The sequence below is a fragment of the Pomacea canaliculata genome, linkage group LG6 (assembly GCF_003073045.1).
Source record: "Pomacea canaliculata isolate SZHN2017 linkage group LG6, ASM307304v1, whole genome shotgun sequence".
Classification (NCBI taxonomy): Eukaryota; Metazoa; Mollusca; class Gastropoda; order Architaenioglossa; family Ampullariidae; genus Pomacea; species Pomacea canaliculata.
Window position 1 is genome coordinate 13,116,357 of NC_037595.1, and position 21,274 is coordinate 13,137,630.

Sequence of the window (21,274 nt, forward strand, 5' to 3'; positions counted from 1 at the left end):
TATATATATACAGCCTGTAACTTTCAAATAGCGAGTCAACAGGGGCTGGGAACCAATTAAATCTATTTCCTTTATTTCTTATGGAAAAAATTGTTTCGGATAACGAACATTTCGGTTAACGAACAGCTTTCCAGAACGGATTAAGTTCGTTAACCGAGGTTCCACTGTATTGCTAACTGCAGTCCCGCAGTATCTAACAGGTCAAGGGTCGCAGGTGAAGGAAGGCGGTGGCTGGTAAGGGAAAAATCTATTGGCTGCTTGTGACTTGACCTTGACACCTCCTTGCTCAGCTAGCTCAAAGTTCGCTATCAAGATGCCTCTCAACGCGTTGTCTGCACGTCAGGTTTGCAGAAAACAGTTTTTTTCGTACATAAAGTGTATATAAAATATAATTAGCAGAGATCAACGTGAAGTGTAGTTTTTGTGTCATTAAATGAATGTTTAGATGGAAAGTACGGAAGCAGCTCATAACAACGTATATGGCGTGTAATGGGTAGCACACAGTTAATAGTTTGCAGAGTGAGCACGACGATCATATACCGCACGATGAAGGAAATATCATGTTTGTTTGTTGTTTCAGGTTTTCAGGAACGTTAGAGCTGTTCGCCACTTCACGCAAGTGACAGGATTAAATGTGAGAGAAGCAAAACTGTTGACATGCAAACTCTGTTCATAACTCACTGTAGGATAGAGTGCTAACTGGTGGTTCAGAGTTGACTGTCTACTCACAAACTCGTTCGACTGTGGGCCTGCATTACCGCGTACATTTGCTGATGACATGTAGCTGCATGCAAGCATCAGTTGCCTCTTGCAGGTGTCAAAAAAAAAAATCTTTACCCACACACACACACCTAATTCTGCCAGCATGTCTACAGACAGCCTTTCTTGAGAGAATCACATCAAACAAATCTCAAGTCCTTACACGTCAATTACTTGATTTTGTGGGAAACCTTGTGTGTGCATTGTCTTAACTTATTAATAGTCATTTATTGGTCTTCTAACCTGCTAAAAAGCTTTAAATAATGCTGCTTGGATTGCTCTTTGCAAAAAAACTAACAATTCTTGTGCTGAACTGATTGCCAGCATATGCTTACAAGCTTTGCTATTGTTTCTTTCATGGCCATTTTTCTCCAAATTGTTGAAACTTGACAGCAGGTTCTTTAACATTTGCTCTTTCTTATGACCCATTTATCATGCTTTTAAAAGTATGCCTTTTGGTTTTGTACTTCAAGTTGTTTTTATTTGAAATTCATTGCTCTTATCCCTTTGTGGTGGTCTAACAGTTAGCGCCTGTCACCAATACAGTGAGGATTGGCTGTCCTGGATTCAGATCTTGTCTTGGGCACACTGTTCTTTCTCTGCATGTGGCATCTGTTTATAGTACTAGCTGCTGTTGCTGTGATGTAGCCTTAGTTGTTGACTCAGTGTAAAACACCGTTTTCTTCCTCCCACCCTGTCCCTTTGTTCTGTTTCAAAAGTAACTCCAGAAATTGTGACTTTGTATTATTGTATTACTCTTTACTTAACTAAATGAACAAACTGTTGAAGGGCACTACAAAAGTTGGGAATGTTAAATGACACCTTTTTTTTTTTTTCAAGGATGTGGTCATTGTTAGTGCTGTGCGAACTCCTATTGGGTCTTTCCTTGGCAGCCTGGCTGAGGTACCAGCCCCACAACTGGGATCCATTGCCATTAAAGAAGCAGTGAAACGTGCTGGTAAGTGATAAAAATGTGGTACAACATTAAATGTTTGTACAGTGACAGGAATGTTATTGTCATGATCATTCTCTTGTTGCATTTGGAAGCAATAGTATGGTTGTCCTATTGACCCTTCATATTTGAAAATCAGTGGGTTTTCAACAAACACTTGTAATATTAAAAATGATATTGTGCAAAGAATTTGTAACAGATATCCAAAAACTGCACTTTTAACTAATTTTAGAGCTGTAGAGAATCTGTACAAATGTTAGAATGTGTTTCCTGAGAGCTGCTGTTATCAAGCAATAGTTTCTTGTCTCCCTTTCAGGAAATAAGGTTCTACAAGCAAAGTACTGTGAGACAAATTTTACTTAAGGACATGGCACAGACTTTGGCAATAGCTGAGATTTGAGAATCAGCTCTGGAATATTCCCTCTGGAATAAAATGTTATTTATTTTTGGACCATTCATCTTTAACTAAAGTGCAAATTATTTTTTTTTTCTTTACCAGGTATTGCTGGAGAAGAGGTACAGGAGGTCTATATGGGTAATGTGCTTCAGGCAATGGAAGGGCAGGCTCCCAGTCGCCAAGCAACTCTTCGTGCAGGTAAGTGTCAATTCTTTTTCTTTGCTGTCATAGTTTCATTATAAAAAATAAAACTGTCTTTCGGGAAAAGTGGATACGTGATCCCTAATTTTAATCTGTAATGTTTTAGAAACATTATAGGTCAGTCAAAAAAAGAAAATACAAAGTTTGCTCGCAGTTCTTTGCCAGGATTATGTCGGTTCCAGGTCTCCCAATTACTACACCAACAACCACAGTCAACAAGGTGTGTGCCTCTGGAATGAAAGCTGTCATGCTTGCAGCCCAGAATCTAATGTGTGGGCATCAGGAAGTTATGGTGGCAGGTGGGATGGAGAGCATGTCAAATGTTCCTTACTACATGGCTCGGGGCACAACTCCTTATGGAGGAATCAAGCTTCAGGTATTCAGTGTGTCAGTCTGTTTGACTTTCTCATGTACAGTCTCATTCATTGTCCACAACTTTTTAACAACTTAAAGGGTTTGTAATTTCTAATTTGAAACTAATTACTTTGATTGCATAAAATGAAGCATACACTGTGTCCTCTTCATCTTTCTCTTATGTGTATGACTGTGACAGTGTTGCTGTTGTTTATTCTCTGCAGACGTGTGACATTGGTCCTGGGAAACTGGGCACACTAGGGGGAAGTTATGCCATAAGAGCTCACCCACAGGAACATAATACTGTAGGCAGGGCTGGCACAAGGTTGTGTTGCACTCTAGGCAAAAGACAAATATTGCACTCCTTCCCCCATCTCCCTCAGAAGTGAACTGACTTCCTCCCATGTCTTTGCCTTCCGGGCTTAAGTCTCAGCATTAAAGAAAGGACCCTTGGCACAAGATGTAGACCTCCATGTCCAAGAATTTCCAACAAAGTTCTGGCTTTGCACAGATGACATACTGAGAGCTCCATCAAGTTGTTTTTAACTTAAATTTTCATATATTCATTCACCTCATACAGCCCAGGAATGCCATTGGATAAACACAATGAGCATGTTTCAACCAATCGTCAACCAGCCAGAGAGAACCAGGAGGAAGGCCACACCTCACTGAGCTGTGACCAAGCTAGCCATGGACTTGAATTGTGGGAGATTTTCACATCCCTCAAACAACCCCTACATGACACTAAGGATGCACATTTATATACTTTAAGAAAAACAAAGCTGAAGGATTGGATGCAATGTACACTTCAACATGATATTTGAAGTTATTGGATGATTTGTCAGTACAATATGCTCTGAATCTGTTAATGTTTATATCTAGAGGAACTTTTTTATCTGCATTGCTAATTCAGTTTTATTTTGTGTGTGTTTCAGGATGGTATTGTGTTTGATGGGCTCACTGATGCATATGACCAAATTCACATGGTACTTATTTTTGCAAATCCTGATAGAATCAGATAAAAAGGTTTTCAAAAAAATTTCGTTTTACTTAAAAATGCTCAATACCCTTTACTGTTTCCAAACTATGCTGGTGTGATGAACAAGAGGTAATATAATGGATAAACTAAATGCTATACAAAACAAGGCTTTTACCATATTAGGTATAAGTGCATAACTGCACATTTTCATTCCTGTTTTTGTTGCATGTTAATTTTTACATTTGTTAGGGCAACTGCGCAGAAAATACTGCCAAGAAGTATGGCATCAGCCGAGAAGAACAAGATGTTTTTGCTGTCAGAAGCTATACCTTGAGCCAAAAGGCAGCCAGCAGTGGAGTTTTCAAAAAGGAAATCACACCCGTTGAAATTCCAAAGAAGAAAGGTATGCTTAATAGAGTTGTGTCCTTTTGCCTAACGGGCTTGTGGTCTGACTTTGTGCCTTTTTGTTAGATCTACATTGTTTTGGGTGTCCTTTGTTGATTGGTTAGATTTGCACTCATCTGTGATCATATATGTGACTCATTGACATGTTTATTATTATTATTGATACTTTCTGGTTGTCAATTTTGGCAAATTTTTGGTGACTTCAAGCATTCAGTGGGGACATCACCGTGAAGCTGTGTGATCACTTTGGGAGTCCATTGTTGTCACCTGCCCAGTCCTTGGCTAAGGCAAAACGACTTTGCTATGATTTCTTTCCTTGGATTGTTCGACCTATGTCTGTTACTTTATGTTATGTTGTGGTCTTGTTAAATAGATGCCTTTGACTGTCAGTCATCCCATGGTTGCTTAAGTATTATGGAAGGTACGCTCACAGTGACTGCTGGCATTATGCTAAATGTAGGCGACTTCTCCAAAGATTGTGTGTTGAAACGTCATAATACCTTTTAGCTACTTTCAGCAGTAGAACTCATGACTGACTTCTTAAAGATTGGATGCAATTGTAAGGCCATTGACCACATCTTTGCTGATGACATTCACCTTCTTCTCAACATGACTGGCTACACTAACTGGGCACACAAGGACCTCTTTTCTTTTGACACCAGCTCTCATTACTATTATTTTTTCCTTTTTAAACTTTGTAAAACGCTTTGGGTCTGCCTGTGATGGTAGGGAAAAGCACTATTTAAATCAACTTTATTATTATTATATTGGTGGGATAGGCGAGGCAGCAAGTAGTAGTACAAAGTCTGTACAAAGTCTTTACTTTCCTTTGTGAAAATCTTTCAGAATGTGTGAAGTGGCAAAGGCTGAGATTTGAAAACAGTTTCATGTTGCATAATTTATTTTCAAGTGAAACACTGCCTTAAATTTTGCTTTCACTGTTTTTTGCTTGATAAGGTGAAGTTGTGGTTGTGTCTGAAGATGAGGAATACAAGCGGGTTAACTTTGAAAAATTCAAGACTCTCAAGCCAGTATTTCAAAAGGAAGGAGGTAAACAGCTCATACTTACATTGTATTGTGAAAGAAAGTAGTTGTTCACTGTTTGAATATGTTTCACATTTGTATCATTAATTCAAGTAGTACTTATTGTTTACATATAGCTCAGAATTTATGTAACATTATTAAAGCAATGTTTAATGTGAGACATGAGACTTAATGATAATCCATTTAACAAAGATTTTTTTTTTAATATATACATAGAAAACCATGAACATGTTTAAGTTTACATTAATGTGTATTTGTGTGCTTTATGTAAATGTTGTGCAATATTGTTTGATTTGGTGCAGGAACAGTAACAGCAGCCAATGCCAGTACCCTGAATGATGGGGGAGCAGCGCTCGTACTTATGACAGCCAGAAAAGCTGAAAAACTGGGTGTCAAGCCTTTGGCAAGAATCCTTGGTATGTCAGAGACACATAATTTAGTAATATTTCAGATCTTCATCTGATCTGACAGAATAAGTTTTGGGTATTTTACCATTTTGACATCTTTCGTGCATTAGCATTCAATCACCTTCCCTTTATATTAATATTTTGGAATAGATAAAGACATAAAGTATATCAAGCCTTTCCGTCCAGCTGCAAACTGTATAGAGCTGCTTTATCACTGCTTCATAAAAGCTGTTTAGTACACGTATATCTGGATGGCTGTACTCTGAACTTTGTAGCACAGCACAATAATAAGAATCTCCAAGAGTATTGATAACAAGTTACTTTATGACAGGTAGATGATAAATTACTTTATGCAACAGTCATTTTTCCAAGCCTTTATGGCCTAATCTAATCTGACTGTTATGATTATCATTGGATTCAGGTTTTGCTGATGCTGCTATTGCTCCAATCGACTTTCCTACTGCTCCTGCTGAGGCTATTCCAAAGGTGAATATGCATCAGCTCTTGTTTTTCCTTCTGTCACAAAAGTCTTCCTATGTTTGCTTTATGCAAAGCAGATTGGTAAGATTTACCATGTAGTCTAGCTTTTGAAGTCTGTTTTGATTTTACCCCTTATTACCATTGGCAATGATGTCCTTTTGGAGGCTGAGACCGTGAACTTTTGTGCTCTTAGGTGTTGAAGATGACTGGTGTGAAGAAAGAGGACATCGCTATGTGGGAGATCAATGAAGCTTTCAGTGTTGTGGTCTTGGCCAACATCAAAGTTCTCAACATTGACCCTGCCAAGGTCAATGTCAATGGCGGTGCTGTTAGCATTGGTCATCCCATTGGGTAAACGTTTGCTTTTTTTGTGCTGGTTTAAAGGATGAGGAAAGATGGTACAATAAACACTTTTTTAAAGGAACTCTTTAATGTGAACTAGAATTTTTTTTTTTTCTTCTTGAATAAAGAAGTCATTTTATTGGTAATGGAAGGATGATTGATGGGAAGTAAAGAATAGAAGGGGTGTTTAGGGGTGTTCATGATTGATCAACCTGGAAAGAGCTGGGACATGGTCTTTGCATAGGATAGCATAAACGGTTTAACCATTATTGATGTTTCTCCACAGAATGTCTGGAGCTCGCATCACAGGTCACATGGTCCACAACCTCCAGCCAGGACAAAAAGGCTTGGCCAGCATCTGTAATGGAGGTGGAGGAGCATCTGCTATTCTGATTGAGCGCTTATAACCTTTCTACTGGTGGTTAAAACATTCTGTGATTATACCAATTTGGGCGACAAATGTGTGAAATTGTTGTGCAGCTAAACACTGCTGTGAATGGACTCAATTTACTTAGCCGCCAACATCCAGGGGCAACATTGTCCATTATTTCATTTCTTAAGACATTTTAAGACATTGTTTCTTTAATAACCCATCCTTCTACAGATAAAACTGTGGAAGCAAATATGTAAATGATGTGATTGATGGTGATCTTTTGTGATGCACACATACTTTGCTTATTTTCTACAGCAGGATCATGTCATTTAGCACTGTTCTGGTTAACAGCTCTAATAAAACTGAATGCATTATATATATATCATGTTTTTCTTATTTTTGCAACAAATGTTTCATGAGTTAAAATAGCTTGAACACAAACACAGAAAAGTTTAATTTCAAACAAGAAAAATGTATTTGCCATTGTTTCATTTTGAACAAACAAGGTGAGTGCATAGTCATGCCATATATAGAACTGGTTTTTCTGTCCTTTGCTTCTGTGCATTGTGGCTCTACCGTTAACAGAACCCTACCACACTGCAGTATAAAAAACAAGTTCCCTCCCCTTGTAGCAAGATCATCAGTCTTGTGCATGCTGCAAAGTGATGAAAACATTGAACACAACATGTTTCAGGATATGAATCCAGCAGTAGATGTAAAATGTTGTACTCCACAGCTCCCCAGAAACAACAAAATTGGTAATTTTTGTAAGTTTTGGCAGGAAAACTTTCTGATGTGACATTTACAGGCAGTTGTGGCAGCAAGCATTTTTTTCTCCCGAACATTTTGCCACCCTAGTCTTCCACTGTGATACCTAACTGCCCAGTACTGAACACAAACGAACTACAATCATTACTCCATGGCTGAGGTCTGCAAAACTGAAATAGACTGAATGAGTTCTAAACGTCTCCAAAACTTGAGTGTGATGCCCCTTCGTTATCAAGGTGCATCATGCGCACAACACCACACATAAAGTCCAAGCCACAGATAAACTTGATAACCTAAGCATTCCTGATGCTGGATTATTTCCTAACATTTTGTTTTGCAGGCTTGTAAATTTTAGTATGGAAGAGGGTTATTCACTCACATTTTGGGATATTTTTACAGCCCTCAATCATCATTTGAAAAAAAAAAATGTACAGTATGGTAGACCAGCTGAACAGTGTAGAACCCATTCTTCAACCCTGTCTGAAACACATATTCTAACTCATAACAATGCTCTGATAAAATAAGATTCTTTTGGAAACGTTTGGTATAGAGATCAGAAAGTCAAAATAGTGTTGCACAAGGATTTTAAGCTGCCATTGTTCATAAGCAAACAAAATTAAACATCAATAACAGAACCATTGAGTCAAATCTACAGGATCCATAACTATTTGAACAAGATGTGCAAAATGTAAAAACTAATATTGGTTTTTGTTTTTCACAGCAGCTGGCTTTTCTCTCACTCACTACAAGATTTAATAAAATTAGTACCTTGTCTGAAATGAGACTACAATGATGATTCACTTTTATTCGTTGGGCTCATTGTTACGACCTCCAAGCTGACATTTAGTGCAGTCATATGACCAAAGAAAAACTGAAATACTTGTTCTTTGACATTAACATGTTTTTGCTCATTAACAGAAGGCACTCTAGTGTACAAAATACTGCCTATGAATTTTGTTTATTCTACCATAAAAAAAAGTGCATTGGGTTTATCAACTGAGTTTTGATAACCTTCACTGGTGTTTGACATCAACTCTAAAATATTTCCTGACACTTCCCGTGTTAGAGTTAGAGTTGACTTGTTATTCGTAAAATACGGCCTTGTCAATGCTTATTTTGAAATTTTTAAAAGAAGCACCTTTAGGTGAAGGGTTAGCAATTTCATTTGTTCATAGTGTTAAAGAGCTGTAATAACCTGGTTTCATCTACAAACTCCTCAATTCCTTAGGAATGGGTTAAAAGAAAAACCTGGCAGCCTCATTTACAACTAAGTGAGAAAGTACATTTGAAAAAATATTAACAGATTCCATTTTCTGTGAACTTTACAAAGACTGCTGTTTTCAAAACCATTCACACTAAGGCACCCTTTGATATTGTGAATTCTGCTTTTGCTCATGACTGCAATGGATTTGTTCACTCCTAAATAAACATGGATATATATATAGTCATTTGTGCACAACACCACACTTGCATCATTGGATGCAAATAGATACATTTGTATGTGATGTGCAGATAGATGCAGACATACAGCTTTCTTTCCCTCACTAATTCTACAACACTCGGCTACAACTGAGACCAGATTTTCAAGCATACTAAGTCTGCAGAGGCTAAGTCTGGTAGGTCCTGGAAACTGAAACATGAGATACCTTATCTCATCAATATTTCACAGGAGTTAACTATAAACCAGCAGTAAATACAGTGGAAAAATTCCACAGTCACAGGATGAAGCATATAAATAGTATCAAAATAAATATGTTATGCACCGACTACTACAATGGGCCAAACTGCCAGCATAGGGGAAGAATGGCATGGTTTGTTTCTTTTTTTTAAAGTGAATACAATATTTACAACAACAACATTTCTCAGCATGAAGAGTACCAGGTTGTTTGGGGATTTCTTGTGTGGCAGATTTAACATTGTGATGGAATTACAGTTCATCATGACAGAACTACCACTTGTCGAATAAATACACTAAGGATTTTACTTGGTGTCACAAAATGAAAAAGTTAAAAATAAAACAATGAATTGTACAAAAAGTATATAAATAATTGTGAAAAATGCAAGAGTTCTTCTTGTTTGCTTAAACTTATATACAAGAACCCATATATACATGCTTACCTGTTTATGTTTGCACATAAACCTCCTCGACCCACCCACCCACCCCCCCAACAAAAAAAAAAATTCCTACACATGTTCATAATAAACATAAGAAAAGTCAGATGCTATTCTGCATATTGGTTTTGCATATAATAATAGTGGAATTTTTCAGGACAGAAGGTTGAAGGCATCAGCATTGACTGCCTGCAGTTCAATGCAGTGAATCCCTTCATCGCATGGGGAAAAAGGCTTCATACATTCGACCGTACCATAAGATGCATTCACAACATCTCAAAGAAAAAACAAGGGGTGGGTTGAGAATGACACAAATACTGAGCATTTCTAGAAAGATGATTTGATTTTCACTTGCTCTGTATCAGAGAGATTATTTGTCTAATCAAATGTACTTGGTAGAAAACTAGCTCTGTGGCAGGAGCAAGTACAATTTAGTAGTTGCTGACTTACTGGCACTAAAGCATTCTTTTCTCACAGACATCTTATGACTACACCCACTTGAATACTTGGAAGAAGCATGGTTGTAATGCTTCACACCACTGTTTATACTCAATATACATGCTGATAATGATTCCTTTTGTGTAATCCATAGCTAATCTGGTGATTCAAGCAAGTGCACCAGGAACATCTGTGCTGAACATTTCTCACTGTTTCTATATTCAGACCTATTCTTTCATGAGGCACAAGACTTCCTTCACACATCACTGCCATGGACAGGGTCATAGTGGATTGGAACTGTAGAAAAACTGTAGCCTGTCTCTGGCTGACCATACTGCTCACTGTTGCGAAGTCTCTCTGCAGCTTCCAGGAGTTTCTGCTGGTACCAGCCTTGAATGTGTTTTTGCATGTTTGCAGAAGTGTTAGGGCTCTGACCAGAATTTGCTATAGACCTTTGAGTGGAAGGTGTACTTGGCCTTTGTGGACGCTGATAGTCAGGGTTGTTTCTGCTGCCCTGAGGCTGGAAATCAGCTGGAGAGTACAAAGAGCTTCCACCAGGGTGGCAAATGACCCTGCGATGGAAATCTGACAAGTTATCCGCTTGGCGTTGGCAATCTGATGGGCTTCCTCCCATGTGCTGGTAGTCAGAATAAGTGTTGCCTGCAGCATGGAGAAACGGGGAACTGGCATTGCTGGGTGTGCTGACAGACATGCTGCGGTCAGTGCTAAAGGATGAGGAAGGTGTGCCAGACTCTGCACTGTGCCCAGCGCTGCCATAACCAGCACCTTGAGAGGCCAGCACCCGGCTGCTGTAACCAGAATCTTGATTGCTGCTGCACGTGGAATCCTCCTTGCTGTCACCTTTGTATACAGGGCTGTAGGAGAAATTGTCATGCTTCAGGCAGCCACTGGATGCATGGAAGTGCTGCGGCTGCCCAGAAGCAACGGCAGGCTGGTCCTTGTGATCTTTGGCTGCAAGATTGCTCTCAGACTTAGTGGGTTGCAACTGATATGGGCTTGAGGCGGTTTTCCTGGGCAGGTCATTGTGCAGTGTATGCATGCTGTGATAAGGCTGCCTGTCCTTTGCAAGTTGTCCTCCCAACCCAGGTCGTGTTTCTCGGGGACTCTCTGCTTGGCGTGGGCTACGGTCCTGGAAGTTGAGAGAACTGTCCCACTGGCGGAAAGAAGGATCATAGTTTTGATATGCTGTGGGTGTGTTGGTTTGCCTATATGTAGAACTATCTTGTGTTTCACTGCTCACTTTAACTGTACTCCAGTTACTGCTTACCTGCTGACTGTTCACATTCCCTGAATATCCATGTATACTGCCACCAGCTTTATTTTCTTTTGCATTTCCAATAGTGCTTTGTGAATTTTGGAGATCAGAAGTTGATGCCATTGGTGGGAGCACTCTGTATCGGGTGGCAGGTAATCGATGAGATGATGGATTGTACGACACATGACTGCTCTGACCAAACACTGAGATTGCAGAATTGGATTTGGCAGTGAGGTTATTTGATTTCACTCCAGAGTCAGTTGCATAGCCCGAATTGCGTTCAAGAGACACAGCCCTACTGTCAGAGTTCACCCTGTATTCTGCAGGTCTTTCGCCGGATCCAGGTCGTACACTGTTTTTCTCATGGGAGTCTGGCCGTTCAATGTCTCTCCCCTGGTACCCCATTTTCCTGTCGCTGCCTGCTACTCTGTAAAATCCAAAGTTATGTCCCATCATCAAGCTACCAGGGTAGTCATGGTAACCTTTACCAACTGCAGAGTCTGTGACGTACCCAGAACTCTCTCTGCTCACCTCTGGCGAATGAAGAGGTCGAGTGCCTCCACTTTCCTCCAACACACGCTCTGCACTTCTGCTGCGGAATCGACCACTTGAAGATGCACCATCTCCTTCCAAAACAGAATCAGTTGATCTGGTGCGTGGTCGGTAACTCTTGTTATCTCCATCTAACTTGTCTTGATGGCTGGAACTCAAGTTTCCAGCTGTTTCTAACACTGACTGCGTGGTGCCATAAAGAGGATTACTATGGCGACTACTTTGAGCAAACAAACTTCCAGCACGACCAGTGGACCCCGCATCTCGAGGCAAGGGGCCCTCTTGTCCACTGGAAGCTCGTAGCCTTTCATTTGCGTCTAGAGGACCCCTTTCGTCTAAATTTGGCTGGTGATGAGTGGAAACGGACCGCACATGCTGATGCAAGCCACTGTCTTCTGTCTTGCTGCGAAGAATTCCTCGTCTTGGCTGGGCCGCTGTTGTAGGATGACTAGACTGTGTGGTAGCTGCAGCAGTGGTGGGAGAAGAACTTGTCTGCACAATATCTCCATGGGAACGAGCTTGCCATGACTGATTCTGTAAGCGTGATGGAGTCTGATGGAACTGAGCTTTCTGGTGCGATGGGTACAGTTGGGACTGGCGTTTAGGAATGGCACCCTGATCAGGAACAGGAGTCTGTCTACCATTAGCCACTCCACTAGCGCCATATGGTGATTGTCCTGTTGGCCGTTCATGAGGCCCCTTATGCACCCCTCCTGCACTTATAGGACTCACATCAAACTTCTGGGAAGCTCCATCTGGCAGTCGATCATGAGATCTTGTATGCACTTCTGCTGTGGTTATCGTTACAGTGCCAGAACTGACATGACGGGCAATATTTTTGCTGCTGCCAGAGATGTTGCCAACCTTCCCTGGCATGTGGTTCTCAATTTTGCCCAAGTTGTCAGTACTCTGTCCACGTTGTCTTTTTACAGGCAAGTCTCTGACCTTGGAAGGCACACGCCAACCACGGATCTGTTCCATGGCTGCCTTCCTCGACTCATAAAACTGCTTCTTTCTGCCCTTGCCACTGTAATCGGAGCAAGACAGTGTCTCATCTGAGCGTGATCGAAACAAACGACCACCATCTGGACCAAGGTGAATGTCTGAAAATATGTGCCGAGGAGGGAGGGCAGTATCATCATGGTGATGGTCCAGGCAGTGACCATATGACCCCAGCCTGTCTTCTATCCAGTCGTGAATATGTCCTTTCATATCTTCCCCATAAGTCTCAACCACGTAATTCATATGATGTCTCTCTCGCTGGAGTCTATCTTCCAAAGCTCGTCGTTCTGCATCCAGACGTTCACGAGTCAAATGGTCAAGAGAGTGTGCCTGCTGTGCAGTGCGCTTGTCTAGCTGCTCTATGCGGTCTTGCAGGACCTGCACAGGATAACAAAAGTACTGTGGAAAATTTGTCAAAATCAAAACGCAGGACTTAAAAAAAAAAAGAGCGGGTGACAAGCTTTACAATACTGATATGAAAACACACACACAGATATTCATTCACTTATCTGACACATACGACATCATACATCAACTATTTTATAAAAGCAATGAGAGCATTCAAGCTATTTGTCTTTAGACCATATTAATAAAAGATCAGCAAAGAGAAAATAATCTGAAATTCAAAATGAAAAACATGAAGGTCATAATATCTCAAATAAATAAGGAATGGCACCACATAAATACTATAGAAAACAAATTTTTTTTTCAATAAAAGACTTCATCCATATATTGACACCTACTTTTTTCATGACTTCTATAAAAAATGTAACAATGTAGACAAAATCAGTTTTCTACCACTGGCAACTTAAGAGGAAAATTACTGCTTAAACACATTATATTTAAGAATTAGGCATGGAAGTTATCCTCAGAAAAAAGCTACATGAAAAAATACAGCGGGAAAAACAAATTGCTGAGATTGGAAGGCAGCCTGGTACTTCAATTTCCTGGGACATGCTGGTAAAGTCTTTAGCTTCTGTCATCAGCTGCACAAGGCAGCCTTTTCAAATTAGTGATGAGTACCAATCTAGCAAACTGTTTACATTAACATTTTTTATGTTCATTTCTGAGGGCAGGAAAAATGCAGAAGCTGCTGCTGAAATGAGGTGAACTAGCATGCCTAAGGAGTGAGTACATACCTGGTGAGTAGCATCAATGTGCTCATAAAGTTCTTCCCGAGTCTGGTGCACAGACCTTTCAAGGTGATGCAGAGCAGGTCCACATTGACAAACTGGTGAGTAACCAATTGGACCCTGAAAAAAAAAACATCATCACTTTCAAAGAATCATTTCAGAATAATCATCACTTCTAAACTGATTACAAGTTTCAGAACCTCTCTGAAAGCCACTGAGTTTCTAAAATAATTCTCACCAACAGCCTGACATAACGGTTAAAGGAAAACTCTCTTTTTTTTAAAAATTGCATGCAGTTTTGATAAATATCAGAAAAACACGATAAGCAATATGAAATACTTAATTCTGTGTTACTATCTTATATGAACTATATTTTTCTTTCTCAAATCAGTTTCACTCGCTTAGCACCTTGTGTATTGTAGACACAGCATTATGCTGTTTTTGGTTTTGTATTGTGTCTTGAGTAAGCCTGTAAGAATATTACCTCTGTAAGGATAGTAAGAATCCGCATCTATACATTTCATAGCAAGCTACCTGTTTGATGTTGCCAGCCAAGTCCCGATAATACTGCATACCAGACCTTGGCAAGTACTGGCTAAAAAACCCTGTGACAGGTTTGGAAGTTATTGGGTGCACTTGACTGGTGGGGACAACCTTCTTCACAGTCATGGCAGGCGCCTGGCCTTGCTTCTCCTTTTCTTTGTCCTTATCCTGCAATAAAATCCATGTTTCTGGTCAAAATGCTAAAATGGCAATAAGTGCCACAAAATGGTCTTCGCAAAGCCAACTGAAGGTGTATAATGGAAAACAATCACACTTGCAAGAAAACAAAGTATATGGTAAAAGTAATCTGAAAATCTAGAACAGGGTCTGCATACAGGTGGCTGTGACAGCTGGGTGCTAACAAATATAGCAGACAGCTAAAAATGCTTACAAATAATAATAGCAAACTGAAGAAGAGAAATAGAATACTTCAATGTCACATACATAAAGACTAACCTTCTTCTTCTTCTTAAAAAATGGAAAAAACCTGCGATCCTTCTCTTGCTTCTCTGGTTTAAGAGGTGGTTCATCATCAGCACAAACAACAGGACCATCATCATTTTCAATCTCATCCTTGAATACCACACCTGGCGCTTCTCGAATTCGAGGTCCAGTGGAATGTGGCTGTAAACAATATCATGGCATATTAATGCACCATACTAATTTAGGAACTATTATTTTAATTCATTAAAACAGAAAGTTTTGTTTTCAGCAATATATTGTTACTAGACAGGAATAGGTTAAATCAATCAGGAACCAATTTTCATGAAGGGTGCAAGCCAGAAGTAATTTCTACTACAAAAAATTTATTATCAAGTTTAAATAAATAAATTTATTTTTCATTAAAACATAAGAGGTATTTATTTATAAAATATAATAAAACAAAAAAATAATTCAGATCTTAAAGTGCTGAGGAAATGAAGAACAAAAAACTGCTGCCAAGACCTGATGATAAATTTTGTCTTATCCTTGACAAGGATGGGGCGATCATGGTCGCCTTTTTCTTGACAAGGATGCAACTATAATTTTTGCCTGACCCTCAACAAGGATAGGGCAATGATGTTAGGCTTACCCTCGACATGGATGTGATGATAAGAATAATATCAGGATGTTCCTTCCTCCTCGCTACATCTACTGCTGTTTCATTTTGCTGCATGAACATGATTTTTGACAACTTTAATAATGAATCCTTTCTAATGCTAAAAATGACCTGTTTCTTTATCATATTTTTTGATACACATATAAACAAACAAAAAAATATTTAGTTGAATCAACACCTGCATAAAAATAAATGTAATATGTAGCTGAGCATGCAGGTAAATAAGAATACATTTACATAGATAAATACGTGTTCCAGAACACTCTCACACTTATCCAGGCACACATACATAATTGCACACCCAAGGAAGTTATCCTTAGAGGCTGACCTTATTCCTAATGCTGACATCCACATGAGATTCAACCAGGATTTTGGCAATCTTTCGCCGTTTAAGAGCTGCTGCAATGTGTAGGGTGGTGTCACCATTCTGCATAAAGCAAAATAAAGTTATGTACTGATGTTCACAAAGAAAAACAAAAAAACAATGGGATAAAGATATGCATGGCGTCATGCAAAATTCCAAAGCTAAAATAGTGTTCTGTTTCTATTAGTTTATCTTGTTACTTTGCTTAGCAAATCTGAAGAAAACTAGCAACAGAAAAAAAAGATGGAAAAAAAAAAGAGAAAAATATAAGACTGACATGGGGAAAAAAAGAAGAATCTAACATCGTAAAAATAAGTGATTTGATAAGGTACCTTGTTCTGAATGTTGAGGTTGCTCTTTGCACTTATCAAAATGCGTGTCACACCAGCATGTCCATAACGAGCTGCTGTGTGCAGAGCTGTGTCCCCGTACTGCCAACAAAACAGGCATTTATACAGACGAATCGTAAAATTCGAATTAAGTTTTATGGAAACAGGAGCAGCTGGTATTAGAGAGAGACCTCATTGCCAATGACACAAATGTACCAACATTGGTTTCTACAACTTTATATAATAAAACTTGAAAGTATTGAAATATTTGAAAATTTTTAAGTGGTCATTTCTGTAAGCTGACCAAAAAAGAAAAAAAGGGAGATTTTGTTAAAGCAATGCAGCTATGCTGCAGTTCTGTGTGGCATTCATCGACACAGATATATGGCCAGTGGTACTAACATTGTTCTGTAGGTCAGGGTTGATGCCTGCATACAACAGTACTCGGGTGCTCTCATTGTGTCCATTTTGGGCTGTAAGATGCAGGGCTGTAAATCCAGTCTATAAACGAGAGAACATTAACTTTTCTTAATGAAAGAGATTACTGGCTGCAAAATTAATTTTATTTGTACAAAAAATGTACTTTTACTGTACAGTTTATTTTCAAACCATTTGGGCTTTAGATGATGCCACTATTTATAATGCGCTGTAAAATCTGTATAACTTAGTTTTTTTCTCTTACTGCTTTTAGACTAATTTTGAAAGCATATAGCATCTTCAATAAGCTGATGAGACACATATACTTTCAGATTACTATTCTTGCACTAGACAAATCAAAAGCTATAAGTGATGAATAAAAATCAAAATGTTCAAAAGCATATTGTAGATATCATATGACCAAGAAGAAAACTCACCTTGTTGGTCCTGAAGACATTGGCATTGTACTTGACCAACAGTTCTACAGTTTTGCTAAATCCTTGCCAGGCTGCTTCATGCAATGCTGTGTTGCCATGCTGTTAAATTTAGAGAAATTATATTTAGTAAATAATACCACATGCTATCATAATAGTTCACAGAAGTAATTCCCAAAGGACATAGATGCAAAATTCCACGTTAAGCATTTCAAAATGAACAGTTTAACCCTTAAAAGCAAATTTCTAATTTTCTCAAATAGTCTTACTTAGTGGGTGACTGAGTAACAGGCATGTGATAGAAGTTCATCCAGTCAACATAGCTTTCAATGTTTCATATGGTCTACAAAACTTTCCTCAAAAATGCATTGTTCTCTATGCACTGATTTTTTTTTTTTTTTGTCTTTCTAAAAGAAACTGTAGGTAATGTAGCTGTGACTGACATCAAATATCATGGTTTTGACTCATGCCATCCACAAACCTCATCTGCAAAATCCACAGCACATCCTGCCTCCAGACACAGTTGCACCACATCCAGCAAACCCTGTGAGGAAGCCCTGAAGAGCGCTGTGCATCCCATCTGCCACAAGATGAATGCCACTTAGAAAGCAGGCAAATTGCTTGCAGTCTTAATCTTTCATACAGACAAGTACCTTATGTTCTTTAGTGACAAAGTTATTACAATGTTAGCCTTGTTCTTGTATTAGAAAACACAGGTTTGAAATGTACTGTGAAATAAACTAGAGAACACCAACAGAACAGAAGTTTTAATTCTTTGTTTCCAGATGAACTACATGCTGTCCAACTGAGTTGTTTAAAGTGGTAATGAGTCAACACTATGTTAAGACCTCTTGTTTTCCTCCTCTTCTTGAAACATCTATAATTCCCTAAGGCACTACTAAAGTCTACAGAAAGGAATCCTGTTATGAAGAGTTTCCCAAAAAAATTCAACCTTTTAATTACAAGAACTTTCTTTATTTTTTGTTTAAATTTGCCATCAAACCTTGAAGATGGTTTATGAATTTCAAAACTTAATGTGATGAAAAGAATCACTGCTAAATGCTTTCATTTTTTTAAGTAAAAACAAATTTAGGTGCTCTCCCTCTCTCCACTGATCCAGATCATCCTAATGTCTTTGTGCACAGGACAACTTAACAGTTCACTTCTTTCTAACACCAACCCCAAACACTCTCAGCAAGCAAACTTTCAATTCATATTCAAAGTCAGCAAGAACTCATTGTTTTTAAAATATAATGTAACAAAATCTTAATTAAATATTGCTTTTGGTTATGGAACACTATGATATTAATAGAATGTATCAAAGTTCTGGCATGCATGGATTTCTTGTAGTCTGATGTTTTTGGTCTGGTTTGCCTGTCTTTTGTAACCATATGTTATTCTTATGATTCCTTTTTGTCTTCTTCATATAAATAAGATCAGGACATGCCACCCAGTGAGATTATTCTCCTGAAGACTATGTGGAAAAAATCTGAAAAGGTGGGGTAGCAGATGTGAGTGCTCCCTGCTGGAAATGCACCTTCTCCAAGCGACAGCAGATCATGAAGCCAGCTCATGTGGTTATTTGTGCTCAAATTCTGTATCTCCTGATCAAACAAAAAGTAGGAGGGAAGAGATGGAGGTTAGAAAACTACGGGAATGATTTTTTTTTTAGGTGTGTGTGGGGGGGGGGGGTGAGGGATGATGGCTTCCAGTACCAGGCAATACATTATTCCTGGTCTGCTATGTCCTTCACACTTGATATTCTTGCTGAGGATATTCTCAAGCAGTCCGTAGGGCTGGTCGTCGGTGGACGAGGTGCCTTGGTGGGGTGGAGGTGACTGAAGGAAAGTAGGTAACAAGAGTTCTCTCTCACATAACCTTCGATTCACGGGTGCCAAAGGTCGGGTGAGTGAAAGCACACCTCAGGTAGTGTTGTTCGTCGGTGAAGTACCCTACCGTATGACGCACACTGTCACCCGCCGAGTGGGTGGGGGAAAAAGAGGATTGGGTAGGCCTCTGTACCCTTTTCTGACTCACCCAGCGCGACACCTACGCTGCACGACCTTCCCCACTCTAGCGAATACGCGGGTGTTTGCTGGCAGGTTGCCCAAACGTCTACCACCCACCCAGCACCCTTCACAACACACAGACCAGTCGTCGTCTCCGACAGTACTGAGGCCCCGTACAGGTCTCGTAAACAGCTGGTAAATCATAGTGTTTGCAGACCGAGTAGGTCACCAACTGCCGCCCATCCAGTGATAAAGGTTGGGTGGATTTTTTTTTCTCTCGTTTTTTGCAAATTCGCCGAACCGATGGTTTAGTTTTCCTGGACACTTTTCCATGTCTGCTGGAATCATTTACCTGGAAGATTTCCAAAACAGTTTCAAGAAGAGACTGTTATCATGTTTATCATTGTGATATGTGACCACCAGCATGGATGAACCACCAGAAGAAAGTTGTAGTGGGATGTGCAAACAGCAACATCAGTTTTAGGGGATTTTATTTTCGTCTGCAAAGTCAACGGTTTCAAGCAAGTGAAAATTAAAAGGGTGTACAACAAGTCCTGGTCTTGGCCATATATCTCATCCCTGCTCGCGTGATCTTGGTCCAGACAAACAGTCTTATGATCATGCTGTCACTCGCGCGCGCACGTACGCATGTGCAGTCACAATTTTCGCATAATGCTTACCAACTTATGCCTACCTGCAACCGGGTACTACAGTATCTGCGGCGGCCATGACTTACAACAAAAGCACGCACCTGTATGCATGATCAGAAAAATTAGATTAACATCCAGGTGTACGAAAAGGTGTGAAACTAACAGGCAACTGAAGCGCCGTAGCACGAAGCTGGAGGTGGAAATGGACTGGCAGGCTGCTCATTTTTCTTGATACTAAATTAAATCCAGGACAAAAAAGTTTGAATGTCAGCTAAGATAAAAGCTGTCATAACATCCAACAGCAGGAACCTAATTTTACTGACGTTCATTACTCGAGGGCAGCAGGAACGTGTCTTGACTAGGCTCCAGCTCTAGTGTCGGCCATTTTACTTCCCAGCTGTCGTTCTGCACCCAACGATAACCTTTAGCAACAGGCCTTTACCTTTATTCTGTGACATCAATGGCCAAAAACTATAATCCAATCTCTCATCGTTGCCATGACAAAATCAAAGAAGACCTGTAGTCATTCACCTGTGTTTTCCTGTCCCGAAATACAATAACCCCAGTACAATAACCCCAAACAAGGGTTCGTGAAGGAATTATGCAAATGTGAATGGGATGGTGATAGGATAGCTTACAGTATAAGCATGCTGGAGAATACAGTGCGAGCTCCCTGTCTCTGGGGGACATGACAAGTTAATTGTACTTGGACAGTGAAGAACTGGAGGTGGGACCGCTGATAGACGTCTTTCTCCACCCGAGCAACAGCAGGACCTCAAAAGAATTAAGATACACAGGTACACGAGTCCTGACCGCGAGCAGCAGGTGTCAACTCTATCACACCCCTAGCGGGGACCTCGACCTCCAGTCCCTGCGCTAAGACATCCATCCGTCGGCTTGGCCCTCAACCACCGCGCTGAGGGCCATCATCCCAGCGCGCGCCAGACGCTCGTCTACCCTTGTGGACGACTCAAGAGCCCTTCTACAGGAACATCAGCAATAATCTCCCCTTCACTCAAGAGCTCAGCCTGTTGTGAGGAACCCGATAAAGCGCAAGGACAGGTAAAAACACGAGACGCTGATGCTTCTTTGAAGAGCATTGTGTCCTGTCTTCTACTGTAGGAGAATTTGTGATAGCGAGTGATGATTTTCTTTCGCGACCTGTATACGAGGGTTTTCTCTATAAAGTTTCAGAAGCACTCGTGGGTAGGGGGGACTACCCAAATACATAACACATTAAACCACCTCAGGTTAAAATTAACTTTTGCAGTCAAGTTCCTTCAAACTGTTGAAGTTATGAAGACAAGGTTTGTCTTTCACAAGGAAATGTCAACGACAGTCCATTTCAACTTCCGATGGTGGACAGCTGGTACTTCAGCTGTCTGTCACACGCCTTGTACTTTCATCTTCTCAAGCCTTCGACTAGTTTCCAACCAATTCCAAGTGTTTGTGTAG

At 39.9% G+C, this 21,274-nt stretch overlaps 2 protein-coding genes across 2 annotated transcripts in view; one reads left to right on the plus strand and one right to left on the minus strand.

The window, feature by feature from the left end:
* The first annotated feature begins 209 nt into the window (after window positions 1–209).
* LOC112566180 (acetyl-CoA acetyltransferase, mitochondrial-like) lies at window positions 210–7,073 on the plus strand. Its single transcript, XM_025242173.1, has 12 exons — window positions 210–343; window positions 581–634; window positions 1,600–1,717; window positions 2,211–2,306; window positions 2,492–2,685; window positions 3,599–3,649; window positions 3,892–4,045; window positions 5,005–5,097; window positions 5,394–5,507; window positions 5,920–5,984; window positions 6,172–6,329; window positions 6,607–7,073. The coding sequence occupies exons 1-12, from the start codon at window positions 314–316 to the stop codon at window positions 6,725–6,727; spliced, it is 1,248 nt and encodes a 415-aa protein (XP_025097958.1). The 5' UTR covers window positions 210–313; the 3' UTR covers window positions 6,728–7,073.
* Window positions 7,074–7,144: 71 nt separating this feature from the next.
* The window catches only part of LOC112566179, a 40,194-nt gene continuing 26,064 nt past the window's right edge, over window positions 7,145–21,274 (minus strand). Inside the window, exons 4-13 of the mRNA XM_025242172.1 lie at window positions 17,642–17,740; window positions 17,164–17,262; window positions 16,712–16,810; window positions 16,313–16,411; window positions 15,945–16,043; window positions 15,590–15,667; window positions 14,974–15,141; window positions 14,509–14,685; window positions 13,981–14,094; window positions 7,145–13,219 (exon numbers count right to left, since the gene is read on the minus strand). Coding sequence (XP_025097957.1) covers window positions 10,268–13,219; window positions 13,981–14,094; window positions 14,509–14,685; window positions 14,974–15,141; window positions 15,590–15,667; window positions 15,945–16,043; window positions 16,313–16,411; window positions 16,712–16,810; window positions 17,164–17,262; window positions 17,642–17,740 — 3,984 coding nt within the window. The 3' untranslated portion in view covers window positions 7,145–10,267. The remainder of the gene's footprint in view (window positions 13,220–13,980; window positions 14,095–14,508; window positions 14,686–14,973; window positions 15,142–15,589; window positions 15,668–15,944; window positions 16,044–16,312; window positions 16,412–16,711; window positions 16,811–17,163; window positions 17,263–17,641; window positions 17,741–21,274) is intronic.

Coding starts and splice junctions, on each gene's coding strand:
- LOC112566180 (XM_025242173.1), top strand. CDS start 314: ATGCCTCTCAACGCGTTGTCTGCACGTCAG. Junction 1,718..2,210: donor AGAAGCAGTGAAACGTGCTG/GTAAGTGATAAA, acceptor TTTCTTTACCAG/GTATTGCTGGAGAAGAGGTA. Junction 2,686..3,598: donor ATGGAGGAATCAAGCTTCAG/GTATTCAGTGTG, acceptor TGTGTGTTTCAG/GATGGTATTGTGTTTGATGG.